We start from the raw sequence: 20,686 nt of genomic DNA, 5'->3' as shown, positions 1-20,686 counted from the left end.
ACAATAACTTTTGATTGGTTATGCCTGTATATAAACAAGGGATTAAGAATAGCATTTTCTGATTGGTCCTGGGAATAGCACATTCAAATGAAGGGTCAGAGATAGTGCCTTCTGATTGGTCTGGTAAACAGTACCCAGGAAATGTAAACTTAGTCATTTGGGGTTCTGTGTTCTGACATGCCTTTTTAGGAAACATATTGCTCAGTTGGTCAAGGGTTTTATGAATTCTGACATTTTGCCTGGTTGGTTAGTTCACTTCACCCTCATCTCCTACCTCAGCTTGGCTTTCACCCAGTGAGAAATTTTACCTGATTGTGATATCTAACTGAACCTTGAGTTCAAACATATCCCTCAGTTTATCTTTACCTAGACCATGGTTCAGACCCACTTCCTTATCCCTTACTCTTAAAACTCAAACTATGAGGTCCACTAGACACTGACTTCAGTCAAAATTTATCTCAGAAGAGGTACCCAGCTCAGGAGCTGGGTTTATACTCGGTAATTTTCCTCACACCCAGTTATAAATTTAATTATGAGAAGTGTGGTTGAATTTAGCCAGATTCTGATTTCAGTCCTACTGTAATATTCATTCTTATGCTGTTCATTTTTACTTCAGCTGCACTCAGTATGTGATGACACACAGAAAATTCATCTCATGTGTTAGCCTCAGCTATCCATCAGGGATAATTCTAAGAACCTCACCTGCATAGCTAGGTTTTTTTTCTTTTTTTTTCCCTGCATTTAGGACACAGTCTACAGGGTCGATAGGGTCTTACTATATAGATCAGTCTCACAGTGCTTCTCCTGTATTCAGCCTCCCAAGTGCTGGGATTACAGGCCTGCGCCACCATGCCCAGTCTCAATCACCATCTCAGCGTGCCCCGGGGATGGGGCCAGCATGGCAAGCCAGGGATTGATCCCTGGCCGCTGGACTCTGCTTAAGCAGGTGCTTCAATCCACTGAGCTATCAGGCCAGCCCTACAGCTAGGTTTATTTCTAATGACTTCAAATCTGTACACAGATTCATCCTCAATGAATTCACAGTTAAATCTGTAGCTATCATTATATCTAACTTTCCCCAAAGAAAAATGCATGTCCAGTGCCCAACTCAGCCTACCAGAAAAATTCCAGAAATTGATAGGATTATGCTAGCTGGATGATGTCAACTGAGGAACAAGACTCACCTCTCTCATTGCCCTGTGTCTCACAAATGTCCTGGCTATGACCTCAGCTCTATAGCTGAACTCATTCCAGAAGCTGACTTTGTTCCTGCAACTGGATCCAGCCTTGATGATTTTAATCTCTGTCCCTACTTTATTTCTAGCCCTGTTACCCAAATCCATCTAACACTATTTTGGAAGTTTATTTGTTTTCTCATGTTATGGAGTTATATCTCTGTCACTTGTAAACTAAGAGTCCTGAGCATTAGACAAAACATCAGGCCAAAATGTCTGCACCAGGACAGTTTCTAAAGGCTTCTCTTGGTAATTTGCCTTTGGCTTCAGAAAATGGATTCCATTTCTAGTAACTGTGTCAGTTCCTACAAAATCCAGTTATGAGATTCCAAATGTCAGGGGTAAAAGATACAAAATCAAAGAAAAATCAAGGAATGCCTGCCAATGAAGTTCCTGTATTCTGTGGCAAGGAGGCCATGACAAACTCAATGGGTGGGTCCCACTAAACCTTCATGGTGGACAGTAAAGTGACATCATAGTTTGGACACAATTCCTCGTATTACCCAAGTTCTCTCTTTCCTTCATGATCAAACTTACTAAAATACTTATTTCATCTTGTGAAGTCTAGCTCATGCCTCATTCCCTCGCTAATGTGCCTCTTGGTCTACAGGTCTTCCTCAGGTCTCACCAAGGAATCCCTGGTCCTTAATTCAACAAACATCCCTATAATCTTGGTTCCTTAGATCTCAGTAACTCTCTTTCCATAAACCCTTCCTTTTTGGTCTTCAGGATACACTACTCTTCTGGTTCTTTTCTTTTTTTGTAATTTCTTGTCTCCCTGTTGCAGGATTGCTTTCTCCTAACTGGTGAGTAAATATTTCAGGAACTCAAGCTTCAGCCCTGAGCCCACTGCTCGGTCTCACCTTTATCTATAATATAGTCCACCTCCTTGAATACTCCAATTCCCTCCTCACCCTCCCCAAGACCTGAAGCAATGCTGATTCCCTCCCACTCACCCTTGGAGCTCAGCTTCAGCTGCCATTTCCTGATGAAAATTCTTTGCTTTCTTGGTACAACCTCTTTACCATATACATAGCTTGGGTCTCAGCCAAACGGCCTACCTTCAAATCCTGGACCTATGGTTCACTAGCCATAGGGCCTTGGGAGAATTAACATACCTGAATGAAAAGCAACCTGTTTTGTCATATGAAGGTAATAATCCTCAGCCAAACCACAGCTAACATTGTTACTGGGTGTTAATAAATAACAGGAAATGAGCATACTTTAAAAAAAAAAAAAAAAGATGACATGAACCAAAATATCATTTAGTTCCTCACAAATATGTATAAATTCTGTATGTCAATCAGAAATAAATAAAACATAAGAAAGGACAATGTTGTGAAGCAGTGATTCTCCAGAGTGTACATAAGAATCACCTAAGCATCAGCATATCTAGGGGTGGAGGAGGGTCAATAATTCGTACTTCTTACAAGTTTTCTGGGAACAGTAATGCTTCTAGGCTGGAGACAAGTTTGAGAAACACATTACAGCAATGCCTGGGGGTTTTCTCAAAAACCTTAAGTCTCCCAGTTATGTTAGGTACATGTAAGGATTTGAAAGGCCAAGTATAACATCATCCATTTTATTTTATACTTCTCTGATCACTGAAACCTAAACAGAAAGTTATTTAAAACAAAACAAAACAAAAAAAAAAAAACTAAACAAATAAAAAGGTAAATAAAAAGAAAGCAGCAACAAACTTAATGCTGAGATGAGAGGAGAGGAAAGCAAAGCCCGCCTTGAGGAGGGTACACACATTTGTCGGCCCCAGCAGTGTGGTCCAGAGCTGGACCCTAGTGAAGACAGCAGTTGCTGTAGTCACATGGTGTAGTCCTGTGGCCTGAGGACACACAGGAGCTCCTTCCTGCACCATCGGAATCTGGGCTGCACAGGCATGAACCAGGGTGCACACACCAGACCTGCCTTCTCCCGAGCGGGCTTCAGGCCTGAACACTGTTTTGCGTACACGTGCAAGCTCACCTTCACACACTCTCAAGCACAGCTCCTGATTTCAGGGCTCATTTACCAGCCCAAGTCAAAGTCTATGTGAATCTGCTTAGCCACTGCAGAGGCAGGCTGTCAACCATCCTGAGGACCAGTAAGGGAGAGACAACATTGTGTACCCTGCTGCAAGGGAAAATTATGAGCCACTGCAGCTGCTGGGCTCGGTCATGGAGCTCCAGGGGCCAGTTCTGAGACGCCATCCAGCTCGGCTTTGCTCCTCAGTACCCAGCTGACAATGAAGCAGAGTGCCAGGAGGCCAGTCCCTAGCAGGTCCCCGAGCCCAGTAAGGTATGGGATGCAGTGGCTGTCAGGATCCAGAGCATGGTGCCACGTCAGCCGAACCATCACTTCTGCCAGGTACAGCAAGATTGTCACCTATCACAAGAGCAAGCAGACAGAAAAGATCAAGTCAGAAGGGTAAGCAGAGCCAAGGATCACCAACTGGATTTCCAAGGCAGACACCAAAGTATACATCAGCCCCAGCTAGCCCTGTCCTTAAGTTTCTCTCAAGGTCTGCTTTCACTTGGACATGTGCTAGAAGCTGACCCCCAGTGTGGCAATACTGAGGTGGTGGAATTACTAAGAGGTGGGACCTAGCAGAAGGAGATTAGGTCATGAATACATCAAAACTGTCTGGAAAGAGTGGGTCTGGTCACCCTGAGACTGAATTGCTGGGTTGTTATAAAAGCGTGAGCGTGGCTTCTCCCTGCTCTGGCTTCCTCACTCACACCATTGCCTTTCAGAATACAGCTCAGCCTCATCCACTTCTTCTCCATCTTGTGCCATAGCCAGAGGACTCTCATCAAATGCCAGCACCAAACTGTTTTCATCCTTCAACCACCAGAACTGTGAATCAAATAAACCTCTTTTCTTTGTAAGTTACTCAGCAACACCAAATGGACTAGCCTCCCAAAGTGCCACACAGACCTGCTGCCAAATACTGACAGGGACGTTCCCTGCTTTACCAGCCTCCACTCCTAGGACCTTGCTGGAACTTCCACAAGTATTTGCTTAAGCCCCTCTTCTCTGGAACTCTGGTCAGTCAGCTCTTCCTAAAGCTGCCCAGGGAGGTCCACACAGCCCTGGCTGGGACCAGTGGCCCCTCTGAGCTTCATCCTCTTTAACTGGAGCTATGCACTGCAGCTATTCAGGACAACTGCCCAGACTTTCCCACTCCAGCCTTTTGGGGTGGAGATTATGCTACCACTACAAATGCCATAAACTTGGGGAGGGCTGGGGATATAGCTCAGTGGCAGGAAGAACTGCTTGGCAAGCACAAGATTCTGAGTTTAATTCCCAGTACCAAAAATAAAAATTAAAAAATAAACTTGGGGAGGTAAAAAATGCACAGCCCCTAGTACTAGGAACAACCTCAAAGAATTGCCCACCACTGCCCAGAGAACTCCCTTCAGAAACGTAGGCCCATTGGGGTCATTAGCCAGTTGGGAGTTGTGGTGGTCTGCTGAAGGACACTCTGAAGCGGGTGCCAGTTTGATTTTCTTCACTATTGTCCTCGTCACCATCTAACCCTGAACAAAGACCTGTGTACCTTTAACAACACCCTGGCAGAAGGCTGGCCTGTGCTCACCTGCTCTCTGGATGCCATAGATCACGGGACCCACTCTTTAGCCTGCTCTATGGGAACAAACTGCATCCTCAGGCAGCTGCTGTGATGAATGAGTGGCATGCAAGGTACAGTATGGGGGGCGCGCTCTAAGGGTGCAATGTGTTGTACATAGAGCACACATACTGAGGTACACAGTGTATGCTGCAGCCCCAGTGTCTAGACCAGGATGTATAGCTTGAGCAAGTTCCAAGTCCCTGGAAGAGCGGAACCCCTTTCTCACTTGGTTCCACACAGCTCCACTTAGGCTTGCCAGCTAAGTGACCCAATGAAGGCTGTTCCTTTACTGCCACAGTCTTCCTTACCTGGATCAGGCCTGCTAGCAGATACAGCACAATAAAGGTCTTGCTGTTGGTCACTGACTGACCTTCTACCAGGTAGATGATATAGAAGAAAATCAGATGGCCTGGGATCACAAGACAGAGCAGGACTCGCGCTGACTTGGAATTAATTTCTGAAAAAAAAAAAAAATTAAAATAAAATAAAATAAAATAAAGAGCACTATATGACTTTCCTGGCAGCAGAGGCTACCTCAGCATGTGGTCATTCTCCATAAAGGTTCCACATCCATTCATCTACTCATTCAACAAGTGTTCACTAAGCACCTACTATGTGACATGTTCTAGCAGATGAGAATTCAGTCTTGCTTCTTGCTGCACAGTGGTGGTGAACTGTCAATTTGAGCGGAGAATGCTCAGCTGAACTGAGTCAGCACAGTTCTGCCACAGAAGACCCATTTTAGGGAGGACTGTTATCTAAACAGCACTAAAAAAGAGAATGGATGTGAAGGATTTCAGCTGATTTTCCTTGGAGGAGCTTTGGCCATTCTCTTTGGAGGAGCTCTGGTCTTCCCTTTGCCTTGGGAGTCATCTCTTATTTTCTGGCACAGACCTCAGCTTTCAGCACTGGACTTTTGGCTGCCAGCAAGGACTCTGGCTTCCAGCCCCAACCCTTCAACCTCCCAGTGCAGACCAACTGTCTTCTGGCTCGATCCTTCAGCCTCCTGGGGCAGACTTGCCTGGGACACTGCTGTGGGCTCCAGGCCATCAACTAGATCCTCTGGATCTCTAGAGCAATGGCAGATCTTTTGTACACTTCTACATTTGACTCTGTGGTCCAGCACTGTAGACTGACATTGTGAGCTTCTGTGTCTTGCATTAAATCTGACTTAGAGCATGTGCAGTCTTTTGAGGACCCTTGCTCCAGCCCTAGTGAGGTCTTGTGCACATTGAGTAATACATGCATGCAGCTGATATTTTGGGGACAAGATAGTATTCAAGTACATAAAATAAATAGGAAAGGTCATTTCAAACTGTGACTAGTGCTGCAGAGACATGAAAAAACACAATGGATACACAAGTGGGGGTGAGATCCTAGAGGTCTGAACACCTCTCAGAGAGGCAATATTTAAGCTGAGATCTAATTTGGGAGAGAGGATTCTGGACAGAGGAAAGGGAATTGTGGAGTTCAGGGTGGAAAAGAGCTTGCAGGTGCATAGGTCATTCCCGCATTCCCCTAGGCATCACATTAGTAACCCGGGGAGGGCAGAACACTCACAGGACACCTTGGGCAGCTTCTTCTAAGCCTCTGGGGCCTTGACAGCACAACCGGGTGTGTGCCAGTGGGCCCCTAGTTTTACCTCTGCTCTATGAGTTTAAGATTTTGTCATTCATCCTTGTTCAACACAAATAGTGTTTTAATATGTCTCCACCAGCTTATACCACTGGTTGTACAAGTATGACTGGATCTAACCAATTTTATCAGTCCTTTTGCTAATAAAATTAATAAAAAGCTGCATGATCGGACAGTCATGTACATGCCACCCAGCAGTGAGACACAGAAATTATAGCCCATTGCGAACATGTTAAACTACAACATGTGAATGTGACTGACTTCTCAAAAGAATTAATACAAAGTGTCTATTCATAGTTAATATATGTCAATAAAACAAGGTAAAGGAAGGGAAAGATCATATGTAGCTTAAAAGCTAGAGTCCCTATCATGAGATAAGATACAGAAAGAAGATAAGAATGGGTAAGAGGACCAAAATCTATTCATGATGAGATATGATAGTGCATAAAAAGTTTTTAAGGGTTTGGATATAGTTCAGTGATAGAGCACCTGCCTAGCATATGTAAGGTCCTGAGTTCTAGCCTCAGCACCATAAAAGAAAACAATCTTTAAAAAGATGCCTCCAAATAAGAAGCAACACAGTATATAGCCTGTAGTGTAGTGCTTACAGTGTGAGGCAGTAGCATGAAAACTCAAGACAACCTATAAAGAACCTACACATAAACAGTAAGAATTCAACAATATGCTTGGTGTATGAATACCAAAACCAAATAGTTTCCTATACATAAATGACAAGTCAGAAAAAATGGGAACCAGGTACAGCGTGTGCTAGGCAGCTGTAAACCAAGCAACCCAAGAGACAGGGAGAAACAGCACTGTAGCCTATGAACTCAGCCTGGGCAAAAATGAACAAACAAACCAAACAAGGAAGGATAAGTAGACAACAGAGATTTCTACTTTTGGACAAGATGGGGACAGAAACATCTTCCTATCCTTATCCTTCCCATTAAGTATAACTAAAACTCCTGCTTAATATAGGAAACAAAGATTTCTAAAAGATGGAGAGGAAAGAAAAGCTGGTCAGGTGTAGGGAGCTGCGTGTAGCCCCGCCCTAGGATGGCGCCGGTTTCCACCTTCCACCCCCTCAGGGGGTGAGCGCTCCTGGTAATCAACAACTCCATAAAAGGCCAAGGCTTGGGCTAATGCATTGCTTCCGCGTACCTGGACCAATGGATGGTACACACGTGGCGTCCCATGGTTGGAAGCCCTGAGATTTATAAGCTAAGAGCAGGGGCCTCCAGGGAAAAGAAGGCTGATGTAACAGGGCAATAAAAGCTGCGCAGACACAACCAGTGGTCGCGTCTTCCTTGCTGGCAAGGCCGCGCGCGACAGTCAGGGACTTCAGGAACCAAGAAGCAACATGATATAAATTTCCTAAAGATTTTATTTGGTCTAAAGCATTTCAGACTGGGTCCTACAAAATTTATCAGCCCAGAACTGCCAACGACAGCAGACAGAGACTCAACAAGTATCTGTACTCTTCAGGCGAGGTGAAAAGTATAGCCTAGCAGAGCAGAGAACTTTTAGGCAGTAACTACTATTGCCTGGACAAACACTAACGGAAAAGCTGCACCTACTTCCATACAAAGGCTGACAGGGCTATCTGAACTCCCTTCTCCACCCAGACACCAGGTGGCTCTCCCCTCCATGGCTGAGGTAACACAGAGAAGGCAGGGCAGAGCATCAGAAAGTTTATTCCCATTTTGTCAGTCATGGCCACATAAAGGGCCGTTACAGAGCATCACTGTTTCTCTCAGCCAGCTTGGTGTCAGAGGAGGCCTAGTGAGGGAGGACCTGGACTCACACACTGCCAGGCAGGAACAAGATGCTTCTCCGTCCACCCCTGCCTGGCAATGAGGAAATAGTGTGTTTCCTTTCCCACAGTGGTACAGTGCAGGTCAGCAAAAAACAGATTTAACTCAGATCTACAGTCTTATCCAAAATATGAAGATTCAACCTTGTCATATCATATTAAGAGCATTAAAAATCTCAGTGGGGTTGAAAACCAATAACCCAACAAACTGAGATGACACAGACATCAGGATTACCTACAGACAACCTTAACATATTCAAAACAGGGCTTCAGTTTGTACTGCTGCTGCCAAGCGGCTTGAACCACCAATGGTATATGCATGACTGTCCCACTGGGTGGCTTTCTGTCAATTTTATTAGTAAAAAGACCTGTAAAAGTACTTAGATACATTTGAACCACCAGAGGTACAAGCTGCTCCACAGGAGAGTCAAGGGTTCAAGCCAGCAGGAACATGTTAATGAAGCCATCATAAACATCCTTCTACTGTGATCCTCCTGCCTCAGTCTCACGAGTGTTGCAGTTACAGTCAGGCGCCATAAACATCCTTCTACACAAAACCTCAAACACACTTCAAATAAGTGAAAAAATAGTCACCAAAAAGAAAAAGAAAATAAAAAGACTCAATTAGAAATTTTAGAAGTTAAAAAAATAACCAAAATAAGCCAAGTAACTCAATGAATAAAGAGAAAAATGAAGAGAGACCAAGGGAAGAACCAGAGAACTTAAAAGTACCACAAGTAATGGTGCAAAATCCCCCAAATTTGGCAAAAGATAAAAATACAGCTATCTAAGGCAGCCATGAAACAAAATTAACTGTAAGAAATCCTTGTCAATCCATATCATAATCCGACATCTAAAAAAAGAAGTCTTTAAAAAAGCAAGAGAGAAACACTGCCATATTTAATGCACCAAAAGCTATCCACCCAGAAGCAAAAGCAATTCAAATGATAGCAGATTTGCCATCAAATCATAAGTGGCAGATGTGGCACTTGCGTGGATCAGGAGTGGCAGATGTGGCACATTACTGGATTAGGAGTGGCAGACTTTTCAGATGATGAAGTAAAAACCAACCTGTAATAGTCTAGCCAGCAAAAATGTTGTTTTAAGATGTGCCATTGCTCCCCTACATAATGAACAAAAGTATTTTTGGAAACAGGAAATAATTCAAGAAAATATAGTGGGAGAAAAGATCTGATTATGAAAAGCTGAACCAATAGCTGCCAGTGGTTCTCAAAGATAAAATCAAACTCCTTCTTCAAGCTTTAAGGTCCTCTAGCACTTGCTCATCTCTTGGGCCTCGATTTCCTTAATCCCCTCTTGCTCATTATACTCCTGTGTCACCAGTCTGAGTTGCTCAAACTTGCCAAGTGCCTTCTTGCCTCTGAGCCTTCACTCAGGCTGTTTCTTCTCCCCTAAGACTCCTCTTCGCAGCCAATCCCTGCTCATTCTCAGAGAGGAGCTTTCTCAACCCAAGCCTGTGTATACCCTCAGATTCTTTTTCATTACACCCTGAACTTTTGTCTTTTGGGTCATATGACAACTAGTAATCATGAGCTCATTTGTTTTATGTTTACTTACTCTTGTGGTCTTAGTACTCCATGAGACAAAAAATCAGCTGTCTGTTTCACCAAACTGTCACCCAACACCTTACTTAGTAGGCATTTAATATTTGAGTGAAGGAAAGACAGGCAGACAGACACAGACAGATCTGGGTAGTCAAGTCCCTCAGAAGGGGAGGAGCAGGGGCCTAGAACGTTATCTATGCTAGGGTTGGATTGGCCTCAGGCAGCCATTGCTGCAAACTCCAGATTCAAATGACATAAATTTTTATTTGTTTAAAGAAATGGCTACATGACCTCTGAAGACACCAGACCAACCTGAGGTGCAGAAGGTAGAACATGGATTAGGCCAGAATTTTTTCATCTGGAGAGGTAGGACCCCAGGAGTGCTCCAAATGTGCAGGTAAGTGGAGATTCGGCTGGTCTGAACAGCAACCAAGTTACCACCAACACCTGCAAGAAGAAAGAGGATCACATTTCTCATTCTTTACACCAGTCTCTGAGCTCTCTTATCCTAAGCTCACTCTCTCCTCCCAGATTGAGTCAGCATCTGACATCATCTCCTTCTCTCCAGCTGATCTTGTCTGGTGCTCAGAAAGGTGGTCCAGACCTCCTGAGTGAGGTGCCACTTTGACAGCTAGCACCTCTTACAGTGAGGGAAAAGTGACTGGCAGAGCAGGTTCTCAGTTCCCGGCAAATACTTGTTGGCTTGAAGGAGGTAAACTAAGGAGAGGAAAAACAGGAAAGGAGTGAGGATGAGGAGAGGGGAGAGTCGATGTAAACACTCAGCAAGCCACTCCAGGAAAGTAAGTTAGACTGCAAGGCCAAGGGAATGGACAGGAACCAGACAGCAGATGGGAATCACTGAAGCAAAGAAAGGCGAGAGCAGGGAGAGACCCATGGTTAAGAGAGGAGGGTGACAGGGAAAGGAGAACAAGGGACAAGCTCTTCTCATGGCTTGACACATGATAAGTGTTTTTAGGCAACGCACTTCTCTCCACTGGGCTTCAATCTGTATGCTGACTCTCTGGGGACCCCACGCTGCTAGTACAGAGGCCCACATCCATAGTGGCTTTGGATGTGTGCATGGAGGGCTGTCTGGGGGAAAATTCAGAGCTGAGGGCTCAAGAGTGGATGAATGTAGAGCCGATATTGACAGGATATCAGGAGGCAGAATCAGGAGCCCCAGAAGATGCCAAGCATATTTGGTCCCTGAAAGTTTTGTTGAGTTTCATGGCTTCCACAGGTGTGAAAAAGGTTTTGAGTTCTGCCAGAGCCATTTGACCCAGCTGACAAAGGCCATGCTCAGCTCCTTCTGCTGGCAGTAGATTTGGGTGCTGGAAAAGGAAAGAGCATGCCTGGGAGATGCTTCCTTTTAGGAGCTAGCTGACAGAGGTTGAGGCTTGACCCTTTTCTATGTCCTCAGCCCCCTGGAGAACCTTTTGTAACTGCAGAAGTGCACAGTTGTGCCACAGAGACTTCTAAGGCTGTTTGCAGAGGATGCAAAAAAGCTGCAGGCAGAGGACAGCTGCAGATTGATTTTCTGTGGCCCAGAAATGATTTTTATGAGTTGGAGAAACTCGCAAGCTAATGGGGAGCACTTGTAATGCTTTTAATGCAGATTCCAGGTTTCTCTTAATAAGCCAAGTCTGGATCTACTTTCCCACCAGACTACCCCTGGCTGCAGCTGACCAGGCAGGTACCACGCCCTTCACATCAGCATTGGGATCTGCAGCTTGACCCAGGCCCCACAATTCCTTACCACACAGCTCTCAAGTTGTATGAATGGCCTCCAAAGGCCAATGAGTCACTGGCATCAGAGAGACACACTGCCCCTGCTAAGCGTACTGCCATCTGCGGCCGTCCTTACTATGTCCAAATACTGTGGGGCACTTTCAGGCACAAGTATGTAGGGGAGGAAGGGCACTGCCACACAAGAAGCACAGACATCTTCACCTTTGGGGGAGGAAGGGGGGCTGTGGATGTTTAGCGTCTTCCTGAGGAACTGTGAGCCCCGTTTCCACAGCCCCAGAAAGCCAGGGCCTGGGGAGCAATCAAACTGGACAATGACTTGGCACGCTTTGTGCTTCTACCAACTGGCAGGTTCTACTTTCAGAGCTTCATGAGGTACCAGACATCAAACCAAGAAGAGCCATCAGTTCAAATGCTCACAGGGTGTAGGGTATAGAAGGTGATTAAGGAACGGAGTCATACACAGGACAATAGAAAGTGACAGGGATCAAGGCAAACTAGAAACACAGGCCTTGCTCCAGGTTAGGCCGAGAATATAAACCCAGGATAGCACAGCCTTGATTTTAAGGGGAACACAGAAACCTAGGTTTGTATGCATACATATCTGAGTTTCAATGGCACCAATGGATCTTTAAAAACCCACAGGAGAACAATACTTTAGTTATGGAGTGCCACATTCAGTTTGCAGTTGCCCGCAAAGTTGGAGTTGAACTCTGCCTTCTAGGTCTGGGATTTATCTCTGCCAGGAAAGCTCCTGTCTTAATGGTGCCCATGAAGACAGTATGTACCACCTCTGTTGGGTTCCCATTCATCTTACATGAACCAGCTCCAGTGACCCTGTAGGTTCAGCTGCACACCTGCCTCCAAGGTCTGGTGCTGGACTGATGTTCAGGCCCAAACCATTCCATAGGAACCAACCTAGGCCAGAGACCCCCGGGGGACCATGTCAGACACCTACCGCATATGACAGGAGTAAATATGGCCATGCCTTTGTACTGGTGCTCAGAAATGGTTTTGCTCAGGATGAGCCCTCCAAAACTAAGGAGAAAACAGACAGCAGTCAAATGAACAGATCTGGCATATAGAGGAGTCCTTCCAGCCTTCTCTATGCAGAAGGTCGCACTGGCCTGCCCCCAGCCTCAGCTTTCCACTACACAGAACACCTGCTGCAGCCTAGGGCACTGCCCCCAGGCCCTCTGTGCCCAGTTTTCCATCCCCACTTTGGGTCCTGACTGCTCCAGGAGGCCCAACAGCTAAGGACAACCCATTACAAAATAAATGCATGGCTTTGGGAAGTGATGCAGCTGGCTAGGTTCCCTCCATGGAGGGCTCCTGACCCATGATCGAGCTGGGCTTCAGCAGGAAATACAATCTGCACAGAACGCTTCATGACCCTGTTGTCAGGAACTGCTGCAGCAAGACCGTGCTGCTGCCAGCCACTGTAGTTTAGCAAAGGTTTCCCCAACCCTTGGACTTCTGAGAACTCTGGGGAATATAGATTGATTTGACTAGGAGCCCAGGAACCTTTTAGAAGCAAAGATATCTGGACCACAATCTCTTTTTTCCTGAGACTCTGATTAAAACTATGACTGAATGGACAGTAGCGGCTCCATCAAAGGCTTCTAGCAGGAAAAGGGGCCTTGAGAGTGAGGCTGGAGTGAAGTAGAAATGAGTTGGATGAAAGACTTCAAAAGTCCACAGGAAGCTAATCCCACCGTCCTGCAGATACCACCGGTAGCCATGATGTGGAAAGTGACCACTCAGCCATCACCATGAGGCTGTCAATAGACACCCTGCTGTCTCAGCAGGGGTCAGGGCCAGCCCTGGACTGTGAAAGCCAGGGTCCTGCAGTGCTGTAGTGTGGTGGGCTCCTGGGACTGCAGAGGATGTGTCTGTCCTCCTCGCCTACCCCTGGTTCTGGCGATTGCAAACAGAGTGTGTTCAGTGACAATGCATAAGGCCCCCAATTCAATTGAGAGTGCAGCTGGTACCCTCCAGTAGTGGGAGTCAGGGCAGAGGAAGGAGCAGTGCAGGCATGTGTGCACAGGCTCACCTGCTGATAACCATGGCAAGGATGATTGGAAACCACCCGAACTTTAGGATCTTCACGACTGGGGGGTTCTGCTTGGCAATGAGGACCCACAGGGGGACCAGAGCCATGAAGCCAATGCAGACCAGTGGTGTCAAATACCAGGTATCTGAAATAGAAAGGGGACACTTACTTGCAGCTCATGTGGCCAAGGAAGGCTGGCACACAAGGCTCAGCCTGGCCAGGACAGGGCCTGGATTCCCCAGGCAAGAGGTGGGCAAGGAGCCAAGGACAGGGAAACCCACAGAACCACTTCCATGCTCATCATTTGGAACAGACAAGCCTAGCATACCTTCTACAGATTCTTCCCTGTCCCATTAAGCAACTGGACAAGTTCCTCTCTGTCTTCCATTCACCTCTGCTTCTCAGTTGTTGACTTTTCTCCACATATAGATGTCCTGTCAGCCAATACTGTAAGGAGCAGTACCCTATAGGACAGTGACCAGGTGACAGCTATTCCCCTGCAACACCTCGTTTCATGTTCACCACACCCTGCTTACACACCAGGAGCAGAGCAAAGCAAGAAAGGCAGCTGCTGGAGGTGCACAGCAGCAGGTAGTGCCAGCTGGCGCTATGGAAAGCTTACAGGTGCACGTTGCCAGCCCTCTCCTGGCCAAGGTCATCTACGGTGATGTCCTTGCTGTCATGTCTCTCATAAGACAAGGATAAAGGTCAACCTGGTACCTACTCATGTCAACATGTCGTCACTGCCAATGGATACAAGGCTGGTAAAGACATAATGGTGCCTGGATTGGCCCGTTGCTTCCCCAGGCCCAATGTATTCAAACACCTTTTCTGCTCACTCTCTTCCTTCTGCATCCTGTATGCGATTTTCACCTTTCAATAAGCACAGAACACCACAGCTTTCTCTAGGACCATCTTCCCACCCTCCCAGAGGCAGGCTCAGAGCATGCACAACCTCTTTGCAAGGAGGCCCCCATACTGAGATTCACAGGCATGGTTTGTGCCCTGTGTATTCCTGTGGCAAGTGACATGAGGAACACTCCCCTCCCTCTTTCCTTGCTCTATACAACTATAGTCCATTCCACGAATGCCTGAGAATGCTTTTAGACAAAGCACTTCATGGTGGCATGACTGTCCTTGTGCTGCCCCAGGAGATGGGAGGCAGCTGCAGCAAGGCTCAAGCACTCAGGGACACAGTGGCCTGTGGGAGCATCTGCTTACAGGACTTCTGGAAGTGAGGTCTAAGTTTTCCCTAACTGCCCACATCACCATCAAGGTTCTGGCTCCCACTCTCCACAGCACGGTAACACACACTCCCTGCGTGGGGCTACATCTCCACTGTCCCTGGGAGGGGAAGGTCGACTCACTGGCAGTGAGGACCTCCCTTCCTGGCCAGGTGCAGTGACTCCTGAGTGCAACAGAGATGTTTGTAGGTTCACGATGGTGACCGAGTGTCCAAACCCGAAGTCATGTGTTAACATAAGCATACAGGACAGAGGGGTCAGCAAGAGGATATGGGGAAGCCTGGAACTCTTATTTATTTTACAAGCCAAATGTGTGAATCATTAACTTCTATGAAAATCTGGTAGCAAGCAACACCCAAGAGGAGAGGCAAAGAATTATCCCAGAGCTAGGACAGAAAGGGTCTTAGCACCTTACTGCTATTTGTGTGCTTTGGTAATTAGCATGTAAAAGCAGGGTGATTTCTCAAATCCCTGGGTCAACAGTCCCATAGGGACTGGAGAAATGAGAGCTTTGACAAGGCTGCTCCTATTGTCGAGGGCAGTGCCTTTAACCCCACATCCCTGCTCCCGACTGGTTTCACCCCTGGAAGACACACCTAAGTGGCCAGAGCAGCCTGAGGACTAGGCGTTCCCCTTGCATGCCTCTGTTCTAAAAGTGGAAATCAACAACCACAAGTCTGTTCACTTGAGCTGCTCATTTCCCCTCTCCCAAGGGCTCCAGGACACTGGATATGCTTAGCAAGTTCAGGCTTCCTTCCCCTGTAGAATGAGGACCTCTGATTCTGCAACACCCTGCTCTAGGTTCCTTCCTATGGGAACAGTGCCTGATTTGAATGTCACGGCTGGGTGCCAGAGCTCCCACTCAGCTCAGCCTTGCTGGTGATCAACCCGGGACCCCTCCTCCCTGAAGCCCTCCCTACCTTTGTGTCTGTAGAAGAAGCTGCTAACCAAAGCCAGAATGGACAGTGTGATGAGGTCACCCAGGCTGGCAGCAATGGGTGTGGCAATGTTGTCTGGGTTGATCCCCAGCTTTCGAGCGCCAACCACTATACAGACCATCAGCATTCCTGCAGAGACAGAAGAAGGAAAGCAGAGTAAGTTCCAATGGGTAATTGGTCCTGAGAAAGCTCAGTGGCCTAAGGATCTGTGGCCTGGGAGTGGAGACCAGCAGGGGGTGCCACTGCTCATATCTCTAGGAGATGGACATAGAGTGCTCAAACAGGGCTCCACAAACCAAAACACCAGGCAGATGCTGGGATTCACTCAGGCTGCTGCTCACCAAGGGCGAAGGCCGCCAGGAAGGCGGAGAGGACGCTGCTGGCACACAGCAATGCCACCTTGGCCAAGTCCAACTCCTCTCTAGACACAGCACCCAGCAGCAGGGCAGCCACTGCAGCCAGAAGCCCCACGACAGTGGCCTGCACCTGTGGGGGCAGAAATGGGTCACATAAAAGAGGATCCTTCTGCCTACCGCCAACCTCCCTGCCCTTCACTACACCTCTTTCTTTCAGGGGATACTGCTGCTCACCACTGGCCCTCGTCCTTGGGGTCTGCATCTGCTGGCAGCCCTCCACTGCAGGGAAGACCGACCCCAGCACTGCCCTTCAAGCTGCTTCCCCCTGTTCCCTTGCTAGGCGCCACCTTCCACTGCAGACCCCAAAGCCTGTGCTTCAGCCTCAGGCAAGAAGCACCTAGGCTCCTGTTCCCAGTGCCACTGTCACAACCTTGGAGGCCTCCGCCCGCACACTCGGTGCTCCCTGTCTCACAGTCCCACCAGGCTGCCTCCATCGCCATCCTGCAGGGCTCTCGGTTAGGTGGCCACACAGATCCTCACCATCAAGTGCCCAGATCTGAACCTCAGTATCAGAATGCAAATTGTTATGTTATTGAAAAGGGCTGACAGAAAAAAGTTATCCATGTTCTTGAAAACAGCTAGTTTCTTAAAGATGAAAATCGTTTCAAAATCAAACTCTGTAATTTCAATCAAAGTCTCACAGGATTTTTCATGGCAGTTGATGAGATGTTTTAAACATCACAAAAATGACTAAACAAGCGAGAAAAGATGTTTAGAGAAAGGAGGCCAAAAAAGTTTTTCTGTCACATTCATCAGGAAAATTATGTTAAAATTATAGTAATAACAGCAACATGGCACTGACAGAAACAGACAAATCGGCACGACAGAATAGAGCTCAAGAACACAGTCATGAAGATAAGAAACTTTAAAATTTGATATATGAAAATGTAGTCATGAACAGATGAGATTTAATGATATACACAGCATTTCAAATTACCATGAAATGAGTAAATACTGAGTAAACAAGGTAGAGAAAACTGAATATCTATGTTTGGGGAAAAAACAGCTTTTTACTTCATACCAGGTGCAGGAGCGTGCATACACACACACACACACACACACACACACACACACACACACACACACACATGGGGGAAGGACAGCAAAGGTATGAGTACATTCCTGCTCAGCCCAAGAGGGAGAATGCGGAGCGGTGGGCTGGACATGAGGCTGCTGAGCGAGGCGAGGATGGCCCACTCCAGGACAAGGGGGCCCACCAGACAGGAGGTACCATCGACTCAGCAAAGGGCACTCGAGAGTGGCCATGCAAAGGATGGGCTGGAAGCAGTTGGAGGGCACCGAGATTTATGGTGTTTACTCAGGGCAGGGGAAGGTGGCGCAGGGCTGGATTCAAACAAGACTGAGGTAGAGTCCTCAGTGAGGCTGGATATGAGACAGTGGTGCAGGGAGCAGTGGAGGGCATTACTGGACTGAAGGACCAGCCATGAGCGTAGCTGGCATGACTGGGCGACGACCATGCATTTGACAGCTTTCCATCGACTGTATCAAAGTGCCAGACATAACCACTTTATAAGGAGAAAATGTCTACTTTGGTTCTGAGTTTTGGAGGTTCCAGACCATGATCAGCTGACCTCATGGCTTTAGCCCTGTGGCAGGATGTCACAGAAGGAGCACATGGCAAAACAGAAGTGCTCATTTTGTGGCCAGGAAGCAAGAGAGTGAGGAAGGGCCTGGGGTTTGGCACTTCATGCCAAGAGCACACCTGAAACAACTATTCCACAACTTTCCAACACAGCCATGAGCTGGTGACCTTTGTTTACCTCATGGGCCTTTAGGGGACATTCCAGACCCAAATTATTTCCAGCCATGTTCTCAATAGATGCGAAAGTCCTAAACTATTATAACCTCACTGCAACCCATTTTACAGAGAATGAGGTCCTACAACTGGGTGGCTTCCAAAGACAGTTGTCTACTGTCACATGTGATGGAGTGGGTGGGCCCAGAGGCCCAGAATGTTTCAGGATAGAGCTCCAGATAGAGTTAGGGCCACATTCAGCCTTCCTTCCTGTCCTTGTTCTCCCAGGCATGATGCTCAGTAGTAAGGTCCCTCCATTAGAACTTAGCTCCAAGAGGACCAGGGGGAGGTACAAGTTGAGAGGAACATGAAGCACTCATAGGGCTAAGACGATTTCTCACAGGCTGACAAGGAATGGGTGGGCAGGCGGGCCGGCAGGCAGGCAGGCAGGCAGGCAGGCAGGAGTGGGGCCAAGGGAAATTCAGGCAGGAAGGATCCACCAATGCTCCCCAGAAAGGTTAAATAAAGTCACATGAAAAAAAAAAAACCTCAGGATCAATTAGCAGAATATCAGTGAGCTTGGAGAGAACAGTTTGAGTTAAAATAGTGGGAAAAGAAAGAAACCTGTTAGCATGTGCAGAGAGAACAACCAAAGACAGGTGGCCCACTCAAGAATCTGGTTTGGAAAGAAGTGCGTAGAGAAGCAGAAGGAATCTGAGGCCCAGGAGAGGCAGCTCCTTCAGGTAGATGTGATGCCCTGGAGGTGGGCTGAGTCTCCAGCAGCTGCATGAACCAGGCCAAGTGGACAGACAACCACATGTCCTCAAAGTTCAGTCCAGAGTACAGAAACAAGGGCTAGTCCGGCCCTCTCTGTTCCTACCTGGAGTGCCCCTCACAGCAAATTCAAAAAGAGGGAGGGGTTGCATCAACGTGACAAAGTGGAGATTCACCTGAATGAGGGCAAGGTTGCTGCTGATGATTCTGTGTTTCTCCTGGGGGTCATCAATTTGTCCAGTGTTGGCCTAGGAGAAAGAGAAAGAGACACACAATAAGTCTGGCTACTCCCAGGGCAGTGCAACCCATCCTAGAGCAGAGACCTCTCAAGACAGAAATCAAGAAAGCCCATTTCACTGACTTCTGAACAAATCAGGCTGCTTGGTTTTCTAGACAGCAATTCACTCCCTTTTGAATAGCCTGGGGAACAAAGGTAAGGACAAAGTCCCCTTGAGAATGGGAGGGGTATCAAGGACCACCCCTGGGTGCACATGTGTGAGCACATATGCACAACACATGTGCTGCTCATGGCTTCACGGCCATCTCCAACCCTCCAGCTCACACCCAGACTCGGGAAGGCTTCCTACTGTAAAGGTACAAGGGCAGATGCTGGGCCACAGTCCCTGTCACCTACAATTCCCTTCTCTCCTTTCCAACTGGCCCTACCTCAAAGATCTGGCCCTGTACATCCTTCGCAAGATCAAGCCATTTAAGAAATACATTGTATGTTTCTTCTCTCACAGTATAAAAAATATAATTGAACTTCCTCTCTTAAAAGTGGTAGTTGTTTCCTAAACAGCACTGTAAAAGCCAACAAAACAACAAATGGCTCAATACCAATATTTTTTTTGCTTCTTTTATTTTTGTTTTTCAAAATGAGGTCTTTCTATGTAGTTCAGTCTGGGCTTGAACTTTCTGTTTCCAGCCCAGACTGGTCTGGAATTTATGGTAATCTTCCTGCCTTGGTCTTGTAAATGCTGGGATTACAGGGATGTGCCACCACACTGGCTCTTCCTAGCTCCTTTTTACTTAGTTAATAAGTTTCTGAATTCCAAGGGGGAAAAAATATAAAGATCTGCCTACTATTAATGAATGTGATGATCACTTTTTTCCCTATCCACAAAGAAGGGCCCAAGCTCAACACCTACCAGTAACTGGTGCAGACCTCAGGCTATTTGCTTTAGGCAGATGGAAGGATCTCAGTGGCCTCATAGGAGGCAGGTAAGGAGGTGGGAGCAGGAGATTATGGCAGGCCCCATGAGGCCAACAGCTCATTTCTGTTTTATGTGCCACAGCAGGACCATGTATTGCCTGCACTTTGTTGTTTTAACTCACATTTTCTATTAACTACCTTGACCTTGGTCCTGGATCCTAGCAGATATGATGACTTCTGTTTCCATAGATAAATCACAACAGAACTGCTTTCCTCAAAGTATTATGTTTGCATCGACTGTGAAATGGCTACACATGCAGATCTCTGACTCGAGCCCTCATAGCAGCCCAGCTTTTACTCTGAATGAAAGTGCTTGCCAAGGTCACCACTGGCACCCAGGAGCACATTACTAGTAAAGCCTAAACAGAAAAGTGAGGCAAAGGAGGAGGCAAAGAGGGGAGGGCTTAAGGGCTAGGAGTTTGGACATTATAGAAGTGAGGCAGGGCGAACACCAGAAGGAACTAGGAGCCCATTTGAAGGAATAATGCCAAAAACTGCCCCAGTCAGAAGAAAGACAGCCATGGAAATACATGATGAACAAACTCAAAGAAGAGTAAAGCTGAAGAGTCGCACACTGGGGCTGGAGAGATGGCTCAGTGGTCTAAAGCACCTACTTAGAACAAGCTTAGCAAAAGCATCAGGGACCGCGGTTCAATCCCCCAGCACCACATGC

The 20,686-nt window shown here is 47.0% G+C and overlaps 1 protein-coding gene across 4 annotated transcripts in view; it reads right to left on the bottom strand.

Moving 5' to 3' along the window:
- Positions 1 to 924: 924 nt before the first annotated feature.
- Positions 925 to 20,686, bottom strand: part of Slc41a3 (solute carrier family 41 member 3) — a 63,223-nt gene continuing 43,461 nt past the window's right edge. For all 4 annotated transcript variants that reach the window (XM_023713330.1, XM_004629479.2, XM_023713329.1 and 1 more), the window contains 8 exons: positions 18,977 to 19,048; positions 16,196 to 16,340; positions 15,837 to 15,983; positions 13,673 to 13,817; positions 12,578 to 12,657; positions 10,186 to 10,320; positions 5,169 to 5,317; positions 925 to 3,614 (listed from right to left, as the gene is read on the bottom strand). In XM_023713330.1, the coding sequence (XP_023569098.1) occupies positions 3,405 to 3,614; positions 5,169 to 5,317; positions 10,186 to 10,320; positions 12,578 to 12,657; positions 13,673 to 13,817; positions 15,837 to 15,983; positions 16,196 to 16,340; positions 18,977 to 19,048 (1,083 nt within the window). In that variant the 3' untranslated portion in view covers positions 925 to 3,404. The remainder of the gene's footprint in view (positions 3,615 to 5,168; positions 5,318 to 10,185; positions 10,321 to 12,577; positions 12,658 to 13,672; positions 13,818 to 15,836; positions 15,984 to 16,195; positions 16,341 to 18,976; positions 19,049 to 20,686) is intronic.

Source organism: Octodon degus, unplaced genomic scaffold, assembly GCF_000260255.1.
Source record: "Octodon degus isolate 3935 unplaced genomic scaffold, OctDeg1.0 scaffold00030, whole genome shotgun sequence".
Classification (NCBI taxonomy): Eukaryota; Metazoa; Chordata; class Mammalia; order Rodentia; family Octodontidae; genus Octodon; species Octodon degus.
Note: the sequence above shows the minus strand (reverse complement) of the source record. Positions and strands in the feature narration are given on the sequence as shown.